The sequence below is a fragment of the Eucyclogobius newberryi genome, unplaced genomic scaffold (assembly GCF_026437365.1).
Source record: "Eucyclogobius newberryi isolate DKJ021-1_F unplaced genomic scaffold, fEucNew1.0.hap1 SCAF_2, whole genome shotgun sequence".
In the NCBI taxonomy this organism is placed as follows: Eukaryota; Metazoa; Chordata; class Actinopteri; order Gobiiformes; family Gobiidae; genus Eucyclogobius; species Eucyclogobius newberryi.
Window position 1 is genome coordinate 41,894,746 of NW_027315834.1, and position 14,279 is coordinate 41,909,024.

At 39.0% G+C, this 14,279-nt stretch overlaps 2 protein-coding genes across 3 annotated transcripts; both read left to right on the plus strand.

Moving 5' to 3' along the window:
* Nucleotides 1–2,027: 2,027 nt before the first annotated feature.
* git2b (G protein-coupled receptor kinase interacting ArfGAP 2b) lies at nt 2,028–11,577 on the plus strand. 2 transcript variants are annotated; one of them, XM_072455480.1, is made up of 20 exons: nt 2,028–2,260; nt 3,350–3,483; nt 4,077–4,189; nt 4,576–4,681; nt 6,265–6,351; nt 6,416–6,546; nt 6,813–6,907; nt 6,999–7,044; nt 7,273–7,321; nt 7,397–7,469; nt 7,543–7,640; nt 7,727–7,838; nt 7,932–8,083; nt 8,157–8,309; nt 8,398–8,607; nt 8,747–8,836; nt 9,337–9,419; nt 9,497–9,646; nt 10,710–10,773; nt 10,952–11,577. In XM_072455480.1, the coding sequence occupies exons 1-20, from the start codon at nt 2,209–2,211 to the stop codon at nt 11,159–11,161; spliced, it is 2,208 nt and encodes a 735-aa protein (XP_072311581.1). In that variant the 5' UTR covers nt 2,028–2,208; the 3' UTR covers nt 11,162–11,577. The 2 variants fall into 2 exon arrangements, with proteins under 2 accessions (XP_072311581.1, XP_072311582.1); XM_072455481.1 differs by lacking the exon at nt 8,747–8,836.
* A 1,052-nt stretch (nt 11,578–12,629) lies between these two features.
* Nucleotides 12,630–13,947, plus strand: LOC140367494 (glycolipid transfer protein-like). Its single transcript, XM_072453995.1, has 5 exons — nt 12,630–12,749; nt 13,031–13,089; nt 13,162–13,295; nt 13,371–13,521; nt 13,688–13,947. The coding sequence occupies exons 1-5, from the start codon at nt 12,647–12,649 to the stop codon at nt 13,868–13,870; spliced, it is 630 nt and encodes a 209-aa protein (XP_072310096.1). The 5' UTR covers nt 12,630–12,646; the 3' UTR covers nt 13,871–13,947.
* Nucleotides 13,948–14,279: the final 332 nt, after the last annotated feature.

A 14,279-nucleotide genomic window follows, 5' to 3' on the forward strand; every position in this document is an offset into this window, starting at 1 on the left:
TTATCTAATGTTATGACATTAAACTTATTTATCTTGCATTTATTAAATTATGGGTGTCTGTATTGTTAACTGCTTGTTTCTATGGAGAGTTAGCGACATTTAAAGCCATATTGTGGAACATTCCCTGGAGACAAGCAGGTGGCAGAAAAGTGACAGAGTGCACCTTTAATTTTTACGCTGTATGATGCGTGTCCAAGGTTTTCAAGGTCCACACACCAAAAAAATGTACTCTAATAAAACGTGTTTTAAATATGTTCCTTATATTAATACTAAATGTATTTTATGAGCCCTTGTTAATGTGGTTTCGTCTCATTTGTCTGATTTGTTGTGAGCCTGGCTCTGTGAAAGGCACTCTACAAATAAAATGTACTTACTTGTGTACTTACTTACTAGAGTTCTTGTTTATACTTGTTTGAGTAATTTCTGGCATCTTGGTTCAGGTTTGATTTCTTTGCTTACTCTGCTGTTGTTGACATCAGTTGAAGTTAGTTTTAACATTTAGCCTTTTCCCAAACACTTTCAGCAAGAGCCATCTCAGATTGATAATGGCTCTGAATCAAGAGCGGTACAACAATTAATATTAATTCTAAGAAGTCCCAGTATGTTTTGTTTCATGTGTATGTATTTTAATGTATGGGTTGTGCCAGTCTGTGTCTTACAGAGTGAACTCATCAGGTTCAGCTTTGTAACTTTGCAGATGTTTTTTTTTTAGGCTGAAAGTCATACAAGCACCAGTGTAACAGGCTGTTGTTATAGTCTTTATAATGAACATGTTGTAATAACAAATACATCATTTTAATAATTGCAACATTTGTATTGCAGTAGACATCCCCAGATATTACATTTGATATGCACCATGAGATCTGACATGTCCATCTTTCAATTCCATCGTCTGAAGGCCAAAAGACAATACAGTACATTATTACCTGTTTGACTCACCTGCAGAATCTAACTCAATATTTTAGCATCAAGAAACTGGAAACTATGGATGAATTTGGATAGAAGAATTGTACTGTATTGGATATTGTCACATTTACATGGTAACCGTCAGTGCTGGGTTGTGACTTTTCGTCAATGTTCACTGGGTGAAAAATAGGGGGGTTGGTCCCGAGAAGAAGAAGAAGAAGAAGAAGAAGAAGAAGAAGAAGAAGAAGAAGAAGAAGAAGAAGAAGAAGAAGAAGAAGAAGAAGAAGAAGAAGAAGAAGAAGAAGAAGAAGAAGAAGAAGAAGAAGAAGAAGAAGAAGAAGAAGAAGAAGAAGAAAGAATAATATTCCGATGCGAAAACAATGTTTCCCATTTTCCAAATATCATAAACTATACATTGTCTATCTGTTTGGATGTGGCTTCGTGCACATTGCTGGTCCAACATGAATTTATCCTATGCTAATCTAATCTGATCTAATATAAATAGTCTATGCATCAATAAACCATATTCTTTATTACAGTTATAATAGTTTTATGTTTGTTGTAATGGTAATATTAAAGGTGAACATGGCAGACTACTTTCCTGGTGGATCTTGTCTCTGTGGACATGTTATTGCTTTGTTGGAATGTCTCACAGAATTGTATTCAATATCTGCATCAGACAAGCGGCTTTCTTTTATTTTTCCATTGACCTTTATTTAACCAGGGAGGTCTTTGGTTGACAACCTTCTGACAGAAATGTTACATATGTCTGTAGATACTTCGCAGTGTGAATGTGCAGAGCCTTCAGTTAGCTTCACATCCCCAGCCAATGTTGATGACACATTTGAGTAATAATCATTGCATTTTAAGTAGAATCACAGTTCTGTTGAGTTGAGCATGTGTATGTGACATAAGTAGTCACTAGAGGGCGCAAATCCCTGGCAGTTGCGACAGTATGTTGCTCTAAATGAAATCCCAAACCTGTAATCACAGTATAAACAAATGTGTGTCAAGGGGAGAAAATGTTATTCACATATTCACATTTTATACAACGTGTGCGGTTTTCCTTCAACGGAACAAATCTCTGTTGAGTGAGATTACGTGGAAGAAGGAAGGAAGCAGCAGTGAGCTAGAAGAAGCCTGTCTCAGTAGCGGGATCCTGCTTTGTTCAACAGTAGTAGGCAGGGCTCACGACTCTGCTGCAGTTGTATTCCTGCCCCTGTGTTGCTTTATTACCTGCTTTCATCTCCACACAAATAAGACCAGCGCGTTGCCTGTGGCGCGGGCATTTCGACCAAAGGGATGTCAAAGCGACTGCGAAGCCGTGAGGTCTGCGCCGACTGCAGTGCTTCTGGTAGGACGTCAACCAAGCTAACGTTAGCATCTGAGCTAACGACTCACTCGGATCACAACCACACGCACAAAATTGGACTGTTTAGACGCTGTTTATGTCTCCATACTCATTCTTATTGTGCGTGTGTGTAGTGTTGTTGCAGATTGATCTCATTCTCCTCATATCGCGAATGTTGTGTTGATGAAGATGTGCATGATGATGATTTGAGGATCGAGCAAATTGTATTTATAGTGAGAAAAGGCTGGATTTAAATAAACAAAAAGCTTGTAATGTTTCAATTAAGAGTATAATGTGATATTTGTTCACTTTTATGGATAATTTAACAGTCTATACCCATTTGACAGACACTTAAACCTCAACGTAACATTTTAAGACATGTTTTAACACATTTCTGTTGAATTGTCAAGCAAGACTAAAAGTAGACTACACCAGGTCTTCACCAATGACTCATTTCAGGACTAGCTTGATGTAAACAGGGACAAGACCAGGGACGAGACCAGGGACGAGACCAGGGACGAGACCAAGACCAGGGACCCGGGACCAGGGACCCGGGACAAGACCAGGGACAAGACCAGGGACCCGGGACAGGGACCAGGGACAGGGACCAGACCAAAACAGGACTTAACCAATAACAAAGCAAGTCTAAAGACAAGTGACGACTAAGACAAGGGACTTGGACTAAATAAGAAACAAAACCAGGATTAAATCTAAACTAAAACAGGAACTAAAACCAGTGACAATGCCAGGATATAAGCAAGACTCAAATGGGGACTAAAAATAGGTCTAAACAAGGGACAAAACTATCTCTAAAGCACGAATTAAACAGGGACTAAAACAGACTAAAAAGGGGACCAAAACAGAACAAAACCAGGGACAAAACCACAAATAATGTAATAAATATCATTATCGGCATACTTCAAAAAAAGTATTGATAATAATTTTTGTTTATATTGCTCGCCTCCAATGATTAGCACTTTTAACTGTTATTCTTGTTCATCTGGAGAAATGCAGACACCCATTTTGATACAGTCGCACCAATATCAAGAACCTTAGTGTCTACAGTGATTAATAATCATCTTTACACTGCAGAGCCTCGCTGGGCGTCCATCAACAGAGGTGTGCTCATTTGTGACGAGTGCTGCAGTATCCACCGAGGTCTGGGACGACACAGCTCCCAAGTGCGGCATCTGACCCATTCTTCATGGCCCCCTTCGCAGATACAGGTGAGGGTCCATCACAACAGCTCCCAACAAACATGTAGTTTACAAATAAATGCACAGATGCTCCATATCGAAAGCATTACATGACTTTAATAAGTTGCGTTCACAGCAACAAGAATGCCGGTAGTTTAAAATGGAGCTGAAGAACTGTTGACCTGGTTTATGCTTTATATTTCTGTAATATGGTTCAATTTGTTCTGTAACAGCTTAAATAAACTAAAGTGATTTTTTTTTTTTTTTTTTTTTTTTTTTTTAATAGCTTCAGAAATTGGCGCCATTTTTCAACCCCAACGACGTGATTGTTGTCAGTTTAAAGCACTTTAAGGCATGAGATTAATATGTTAAATTTGTGGACCCAATATCAAACAAATAATGATATGGTTCAACATTTGTGGATCACAAATTGGGATATTTGTTGCAAAAACAATGATCCCATACAGTTGTATAGACCCCTGCTCTATTAGTCACATTCAAGAATGTGAACGCAACTTTCCGTAGTCCAATACACAGAGTCTCTAAAGAAACCATGGCCAACGGCAAACATGCATAACAAATTATTAATGAGGGATTATTAAGTTTTGCTCTAATGTCGTCAGATGGTGCAGACGCTGTATGGCAATGGGGCGAACTCCATCTGGGAACACACTCTTTTGGACCCTTCCTCTTCAGTGACTGGAAAGCGCAAAGCCAACCCTCAAGACAGGGTTCAGTAAGTGCTTCGGACATTTTATTGCTCATGCTTGCTCAAGTTTTATATGCCACTACAGCAAGATGCACCTAGTTTGATCCAAAGCATTATTGGCATTTTTGTTATTTTTATAGTTTGGGTCAGTTAACATGTAATACTCGTTTACTGAACCATTAATGTCACCCAGAGATGTTGAGTCTGAAATATGCCTGAATAATATACTGGTGTAAACATAATAATATACTGATGATGTAGTGACCAGTTGTTTTACATTACAGTCATAAATGTTTGTTTATTGCCTGTTAAAATAATAAGTAGTGATACAGACATTCAGAACCATAAGTCTTGCTTGACAACTCGGTCGAATAAAGTCAGATACAAATCTAAACTTGCCCTTGTTCTTTCAGCCCAAACAAGACTGAGTTTATCAAGGCCAAATATCAGATGCTGGCATTTGTTCATCGAATGCCTTGTCGGGAGGATGACAGTGTAATGGCCAAAGACCTCAGCAAGGTACAATTGTTTTTGTTGTCTTTTTCAATCATTTCCAGTCCCTCTGCACATTGCATTGTGCATTGAACACAAACAATTCAAACCAAAGCAAAATCAAGGTGATTCAGTCATAACATTTACCACTGCATAACCAGCATTTAACCACCCATTGCAGTATTCACTTTCTGCACTAGAAATGTAAACTCAACTGTAAATGTGTGCACATATTAAGCCTATTTTTTATATTGTAGCTTATTGTTATTTTTTATCCCATAGCATGTTTAAATTGTTCTCTTTTTGACTTCTTCATTGTTCATTATGTTATGTTGCATTGAATCACGAGACGAGACAAGTTCCTATGTTTGTGAATTCTGTTCATTGACAAGAGCATAGTACTATCACAACTCCTACCAAATCATATCACTGTTGCATTGTACAATCATGAAGAATGTTCTGCGTTTTTTTGTAAGTAATTGTATTCTCTTGGTTTGGTTTCGATACCAACTCTAAAAAGGGGTTTGCAGATTACTTCACAAATAGAGCTAAAGCGGTTTCTGCTGAAGGTTTTCAATCTGAATGTTCTTATTTTAACATAGGTGTTCCCCAAGGGTCCGTCCTTGGACCACTTTTATTTCATAATCTAAAACATAGCCTCCACTTGTATATAGATGGTGCAATTCTCTTATGCTAGGGCACCTTCTGTGGTACAAGTGATTCAAAATATTCAGGTGGATTTTCACTTCTACAAAAATGTGTTGATTTAAAATTATTAATGAACTTGAATAAAACTAAATGTTCACTGTTCTCCAAAGAGCACAACTGACACAAAAAAATTATCTATTCTTATGCTTGATGGTAACACGACGATGCTTCTTTAGAAATAAAAAGTGCATTCCTCTTAATCCAGGCTACATTTCTCTGTATATGCATTTTACAACAATAGTCATAAAACCTCTGCACTTTTTCATTCAGCTCTAAGTTTCAGGAGATGGATAGAGAACTCACAACTGACATCAATACTCTAAAGTTATCATTGGATGCACTGCCTTTTGTTTGCTTAAAAGGCTTTCTTTCATTGGCGTTTTGCCTGATCATTTAACATGTTTGCTAAACTTCAGATCAAGTATCCCCCGCTTGAGATCTCAATACCGAGTCAAAAAAGGCCTTCAACAACTTTGCTCCCTGTCAAATGAGCAAAACACGGAGACTATTCTTAAATTATTTTATACCTTTTAATGAGTTTAAAGCACTTGTTTTTACCCTACTTGTTACCACCCACAAGACATTTTATTGATTGTTCCATTGAATAGTAGAAAAAGCTTCAGTTGTAGTCATCTGGACTCAGTTTGAAAAAATAGACGTTTCGACTCTCATCCAAGAGTCATTGTCAATAAATAAGAGTAATTATTGACAATGACTCTTGGATGAGAGTCGAAACGTCTATTTTTTCAAACTGAGTCCAGATGACTACAACTGAAGCTTTTTCTACTATGGAACACGCCTGGACGAATGAGGGATTACACCGGCATATGTTCCATTGAATGTTTTATTTGCATTTTATTAGGATAACCCTAACCCCTGTTTGTTGAATCTATATGTTGCAGCAACTCCATTCAAGTGTTCGAACTGGAAATCTAGAGACGTGCCTCAGACTCTTGTCCTTAGGGGCTCAGGCCAATTTCTTCCAACCGGTAAGTAATATTTGTGTTGTTAAGCAATGCACACATTCAATTCTAAAGCACTTTTTATCTATAGGAAAAAGGAAACACTCCTCTCCACATAGCAGCAAAAGCTGGACAGATTTTACAAGCAGAACTTTTGGCAGTTTATGGAGCAGATCCAGGGGCTTTGGACTCTAGTGGAAAGACACCAGTTGATTATGCAAGGTAAAAGTTTGTAACAAATATATAACATATAAAATATATGCAAAGAATAATGAAATGAGACATGCCTGTACTAAATGGGAAATAATGCAGCTTCTATTCATAGCATGCATGTTATGTATAAAACCCTGCAGAGCACAATACCACAAATGTGTGAATAACCGAACATGCAGCTGAGGAAGGAAGTTGCAGACATCTATATTAAAACTTGCGTGCTTTTGCAATCTGAGCATTTAGCCACAACATTATTGATGGTTGATGTTTTGTAGACAAGCTGGTCATCATGAACTTGCAGAAAGGCTTGTGGAGATACAGTATGAGCTCACAGACCGACTCACATTTTATCTTTGTGGTAGAAGACCAGGTAGGTTTGCTTTTTATGCATACATTTGACAGTGACGACATTGATTATTTACTGATACAATGTTATTAATATGCGAGTTTCTGACTTGTAGATCACAGAAATGGGACTCACTTCATCATTCCACAAATGGCAGACAGGTAATACCATCAGTACTACTAGTAACATGTAATTTAATGCATGGTGTTATAAAATAATACAATAAATAACTGTTAAGTCAAATCAGTTGAATTTATTTTGTGCTGCAATGGATCGATAAGAAATAAGTAAGTTGTTCCTAGTAGTTTGGTTTGTGTCCTTTGGTGTATTTATTATGGTGATTTACAATTTAAAAAAAAAATATATATATATTTTTATTTCATCAATAGCCTGGATTTGTCAGAATTTGCAAAAGCTGCAAAGAAGAAACTCCAGTCGGTAAGATTTTATTTACTGTTTCAACAAAAATGTGTTTTCTTCCCAGTTTGTGTACATTTTATTACTGTTTTATAGCTTAGTAATCATCAGTTTGAGGAACTTGCTATGGATGTCTATGATGAAGTGGACAGAAGAGAAACAGATGCAGGTTAGTGTTAAACATATTTCCCTGGCTATATTGTGCCCTACTTTACATGTAAGTAAAAGTCTTTATTTTGCAGTTTGGTTGGCGACACAGAACCACAGCACACTTGTCACAGACACAACAGTTGTACCGTTCCTGCCAGTTAATCCAGAGTATTCATCTACCAGGAATCAGGCAAGTGAAGCCATATTCATAAATTAGCTTTAAAGTACTTTGTGTATTCTTCTATTCAATTCAACGTCTTTGTTAACGCGTTACAGGGTCGTCAGAAGTTGGCAAGATTTAGTGCCCATGAGTTTGCCACACTTGTCATTGATATCTTAACAGACGCAAAACATAGACAATGGGGCAATTCCTGTGAAAGTCCAAAAGGTATGATGTATAAAAGTGTGTTAATTATCCATCCAGCATACCAAGATGCTTTTAACTCCTCTAAATGTGTGTTCTCTGTTGATTTGGCTGCAGAGAATGTAGAGCTGATTCTTCAGGGAGTAAACAGTTGCCACAACAGTGAGAGCCAAGATAATGACCAGCCAGATTATGATAGTGTGGCATCAGATGAAGACCCTGTACAAGAGGCAACCTGCAGTGACAGCTGTAATAATGGAAGGACCAAGGTACTTTACTTTATGTTTAATTCATATTTCTTTTTTACAACTATTTTAATTCTCGTATCGTATTGCGTTGTAGAGTTCGGAGTCGTCAGACCTCTCGGATGGACCAATCACTGTTCAAGAATTCATGGAGGTTAAAACTGCTCTCACAGCCTCGGAAGCCAAAATACAGCAGCTCCTCAAAGTCAACTGTAATTTAAGTGAAGAGCTGAGGCTGATGCAAAGCAAGGTACATAAAATGGTCGTTGGCTTGGATGTCAAAAACAACATTATTTCATTGAAAGCTTGTGCAACCATCGACATTGTCCTCTTTCCAGCTTAACTCTCTGCAGACTGAAAACACAACGCTAAAATGGCAACCTCCCAGTGGACATCAACAGGCCCAGGGTCCCTTTGGTAGACAGCCGCTTCGGGGAGGCCGTGCCCTGTCCATGTATGAGACCGGATCCAGTCTGCGACAGTACCCTCACCGCACGGAACCTGCCAGGAGCGAGGACGGAGTCGTGTTACAGCCATTCCAAACTAATGTAAGATGAGCCCTTTCTGACTGTTTGCAGTTTTGAGAGGAAAAGCTGTTGCCTGGCCCGGAGTTAGTTGATCATTTGGTTAATTGTTCAGCCAGTCCGTGCATCCAGTTTGCTCATCTTGGTTTGACCCCCCTTCTAGATTGGGAGGGGTCCTTTGGGGACGGCTGCTTCCTCCCTTCCTACCTTCCCCTCTTCCCTGTCCTGGTCGTGGGATGAGAGATCTCGAAGGGTTAAGTACTGACATTCCCCAGGGTTCACAAGCAGTTCTTGTGACGGCACAAACAGTCCTCTAAGCTTGACTTTACTTTCTCTCTGCTATTGTCAGTATTCGCTGCCTGCATGGATCTCCGTGCATCTACAGTCACAGCTCTGTCTAACCATAGAGCTTCTTTCTCTAAACAAGGTTCAAATCTCAGAACCACTTTGGTAAATATTCTTCAAGGATGTACTGTATAATGTTCTATGGCTGCCCTGGAAGCACCCAGCTTTACAACACACCTCTGTATAACTAATTATGCAATGCAGGCTCAGAATGAATTGGATTGACGTTTGAGTTTCATTTCCTTTTTTTTAATGTGATTGTGAAATGTAATCTTGTTTCAGCTTTTTGCTCAGAAATGCATGGTTCTGGTATATTGTTGTGCTTTTCCTTTAAAGATGTTGCAGGTCACTGCCAGTGTTTTTGTTTTACATTGGGACAACGCTCACATTAGTCTCTTGTGTCTGTAGGGCTGCAGCTTAGAAGGACGGAGTACAGTGTTTGAAAGTGACTACGACTCTACACCAAATCACTCTGAGCTTGAAGATGCTGGGTTAAGTTTGCTTCTTTTACATTTTTTGCTACTGAAGTAGAAGTATTTATGTTTATTGTTTTCCTCCCACACTGCAGTGGTACTCTGCAAGCTATAGACACCACTGATCCAGGAGTTGACGAAGATAGTACTTTGCCATGCACAGAGGATGTCATCTGTAAGACGGAGCAAATCACTAAGAACATACAAGAACTACTTCGCGCCGCCCAAGAGACAAAACATGACAGGTACATCTTCAGGAATCCATTTACGACCTGCCACTTATCCTGGCTTAATGTGGGGCTGGAGGTTGGACTTTTTCCCACCTGCTTTAATGCGTGGACATATGAACGGTTCGGTTGATTTCAGGAATAACATATGTACCAGAACCTCCGTCTGTCTGTAAATTGGGGAATAGTGGTTTGGAATTATTGTAACTTGAACAAGTGCTTTTACTTTCCATTCCATTACTTTTACCCTCAATTTTACATGCAGTTGTTTAAAGCATGTCTCGTGATTGCAAAAACGCTATCTTAAAACAACCACAGAAGGTCAAAATTATGTGTGGAGTGATGAGCCCATTCTCAATAGGAATGCAAGGTGTTTCATTGCTCAAGGTATTTTTGAGCGAAAAAAAACGTCTGTAGTTAAACTAGTTTATTAGAGGTGCACCGGTATTTATCCAATACCGATGCTCTTCACCTAACCATGCTTTGGTCATGCCACAAAACACTGACGTAGGGAATAAATGCAGGTACCAGGCAGGACAAAAACCTGTTCACACCTTTATAGAACATCAGGCCAAGTCACTTCCCAAAGTGACCGTGATCTGTGCCGGTCCTGAACAGACACTGAGCCCTCTCGTTTGGTGACACTTGTTGGTTGGATCCTTGTGGAGGTGTGAATGTCAGGGTGCATCCTGTCACGCACGAAAGACCTGCTACATCACTACATTAACATTACTTATACCAGTAAAGCTCAGGTGTATTTAAGCTTCATGTTAGCTGTAATGAACTATTATTATATAGTTATCATTGTACCTTACAGCGTCTGTACGCATCAAATATATTTGTGTATTGTATGTGTTTAAGGAATAAATTGGGGGGATTCTTTTTAATAGTTCTTTTGTCAAGCCATTGAGGTACTATACTTTTCTCTTAACCTGATCATAGAACCAAATCAACCTGTCGAAATATATGTCATGTTTCACAGCTAAAATTGGTAATGCATGGTAAATTTATTATGTTATTATACTAATTTATTGTGAAAAAAATCTGAAAATAAAGGGCTGTGTGTGTCTCTTTGCCACAGCTTTCTTCCCTGTTCAGAGAAGATCTGTGTGGCTGTGACTGAGATGGCAGCCCTCTTTCCTAAGGTAAGATGATGCATGAACCACGGCCCATTCCCAGGTTTCTGTTTGTTTACCAAACAGCTCAAAACACAAACAAGATTTGTCTGCTCTGGCAGGTCTGTTTTCTGTTTATACTATGGCTTGCTCTCAGCTGAATGGAAGTATTGTCTTTGATGTTTCTTATCTCATCTTTTGCTTGCAGAGGCCCTCCTCAGAGACAGTCCGTGGCTCTCTGTGTCTGCTCACTTCCAGTGCCAGTCGTCTCCATGGAGCGTGCCAGAAGGCTGCGGAGCATTGCCCCTGTCCATCAGACATCCAACTGGTCACTCAGCAGGTCATCCAGTGTGCCTATGATATCGCCAAAGCTGCCAAGCAACTTGTCACTGTGACAACCAAAGAGAACAACAACTAAGCAAAAGTCCAAAAAAATTCTGATACCCACAAAGTATACATCCCTTTGTTTGTGTGTGTGTGTGTGTATATATATATATATATATATATATATATATATATATATATATATATACACATACATACATAGACTTTCCACTAACATGTTGTATTGCTAACAGGGTACAATTTCATTGTAATTCCTCTCAAGCTATGAATATGTTTTGTTCATTTTTGAGGCACAGACAATAGTTTTAATAAGTGTGATGTCGAATGTCATGTACAAAACTCAAACTCATGGAGCTTTCATTCATTACGTGTACTTAATGTTACATGTTGTTGAGCCTCTATTGACCAATTGAAAAAGGACAGTATGTTACTATTACAGTGTTACAAATGTATAAATAATTAGTTCCCATAAAAATACGAAATGTAAAATGGCAGTCAGAGACCCATAATTTCAGTTAAAATTGTTATCTACGGTTTATCGGGAACATTTCCACAGCTCACCTCAAGTTTTTTAATCTTTGAGTTTTATTGAAATATAATAACCATTATTTGATTGGTGTATGAGCATGTGGACCATTACGTATGTTTAATTTGTTTAAATAGTATTATGCAAAATATGTATGATGTATTGTAAGTCTTAAACAGATACAAATGCTATTCTATTTATAATTGTATGTCATGCCTTTTTAAAAACTGTTTATTTTCATAAGGTTTCTTTAACTTAATGGTCCTCACATTGTGAGGTTTGTGTTAGTGGTGTTGTGCTGTAAAGTGTTAGAGATGCCTGTGATCCAGTTTGCACCACTGGTCTGCAATCTGATGAGGTCAACTTCAAAACAACCTGTGAAAATTAATGTAATGTGACTAAACCAGGTGTTTCAACTAGGAGTGGAAACAAGGCTCATAGCAAAGACTTTACTATAACAATTTAAACATTTTTTTTAATTTATATTGAGTTATATTGTACTGAAAAAACAAAATACAGTACAAAGTACTGTGAGGCAAAGAAAAAAATCGAATATATATATATATATATATATATATATATATATATATATATATATATATATATATATATATATATATATATATATATATATATATATATTACATATTACATATGTTTTTTCAAATTGCAGTAAAATTAAATCTGTTTAATGTTTAATGAACCAATTTAATGTGGATGCAGCAGTCTGTCTGACACGTTTCCAGCCCTGGTTGAGTCTGTTTAAAGCCACCACAGTGAATAAAGTGCTACCTACAGCCTCCTCACTCTGTGGTTAGTGAGTTCTTTGTAGAAAAGACAGGGGTTTGCTTTAGCCCTCGTGTCATTCCCCATCTGTCTGTGAGACCTGATATTGTAACAGTTCCTCGGTGAGACGAGACGGGAGTGAAGTTTGGCCGCACCTCCGGCATCACGAGGAGTTCCGGGTTCCGTCAGACGAGGCTGTGGCCGCCGCAGCAGAGTTCCACTTCACGCACTCGACACCACTTGACGATGTCTCTGCTCCTGGACAACCAGTTCACGGAGCTGCCGCCCGACAACTCCCTGGACACCAAGTTGTTTTTGGACGCGGTCTCGCATCTTCCCGCGTTTATCGGTGAGTACGCGGAACTGAGTCGCGCCTCGACAGAGCGCACTGTGTTTCACCCTTGTTGATTCACGACCCGGTTATTCCCAAACGCCGCGCCGCTCACTGGACTTCAGGCTCAGTGCGCGCGCTGTGCTCCGCCGGGTCAGCCGCCTCCTGACCGTCACTGCAGCGCTTTGTTGGCCGCACATTGACCCCATTGTGCGGGTAGTTGAGAGTCAAGCTGCGGCTCCAGTGTAAAGTCTCATTCATATTTCATTGAGCCGCTCTCACATGTCCATCTCCTGCAGACTGTCTGGGCTCCAAAGTTTTCTCGGTCATCAAGTCCGATATTATTGGCAATATCACGGTGAGATGTGTTTGTTATTTGACGTGCATCGACGAGACTGTTTTTTTAACTCGTTTTTCTTTTTGGAAACAGAAAATTCGAGGCGTTTATGAGAAGGATCCCCAGAGGTATGACACTTTGCAGCATATCCTGGAGGCGGAGAGAGAAGAGCATGGAGCAGAGTGGCCTAAAGTTGGTGCCACACTTGCGCTGATGTGGTTAAAGAGGTCAGGATTTGAGTCTGTTCCAGGTAACACAGCAGACAGTCTTACACTTGTGTCTCACACTTGTGTCTTCTGCAGGGGGCTCCGCTTCATTCAGATCTTGCTCCAGAGTTTGGCAGATGGTGAAAAGGATGAGAATAACCCTAACCTTATTCGAGTCAGTATAACCAAGGCGTACGAAGGGTCATTGAAGAGATATCATGGTTGGCTCGTGCAAAAGATTTTCAAGGTGAGAATAACAGTTTTTGCTCTTTATAGATGGAAGGTTTAGGCTTAACTGTGGCTCTATTGACTGTGGCCACTGACAGAATAACACAAGAAGTTCTCTTTATAAGACATTTCATCATGCAGTCCAGTGTAGCCTTGACTTAACTTATTTTCTTTTCTCTTTGCAGGCAGCCCTGTTGGCAGCGCCTTATAAATCAGACTTTATTAAGGCTCTGTCCAAAGGAGAGGAAGTAAAAGAGGAGGAATGCCTGGCAAATGTGCGTCATTTCCTAGTGAACTTCACAGCCACTGTAGATGCCATCTATGACATGTACACAAAACAAAACGCAGAGCTTGACTACGCTGTTTGATGTGTCATAACATGGACATTTTTATTTCGTACATTACATAGTTTTTGCAACATGACTTACTATTTATTAATTGAAGCGTGCCTTATAAAATCAAATGCTGTATTGTTCAAATTAATATGATTCACTCACAAAAACATCAAAGACATTTTGTGACTGTGCAGGATTGTATTTCTGAAGGAAATGACTGAAACAGCTGACTGAAAGGATACAAAATAGTATTGTAATGTGTCTTACTGATCTATTCATACAGATAGAATAGGCTAAACTACTGTTACAACGGAGTCCACGCCCATATTGGTCATTCACATAGGCCTACATAGTTCACCTGATTTAAAGGCTGATTTTAGGTCTGTATTTTGTTTTTAATTCAACTGATTTAAGGTCTGTATTTTGTTTTTAATTCAACTGA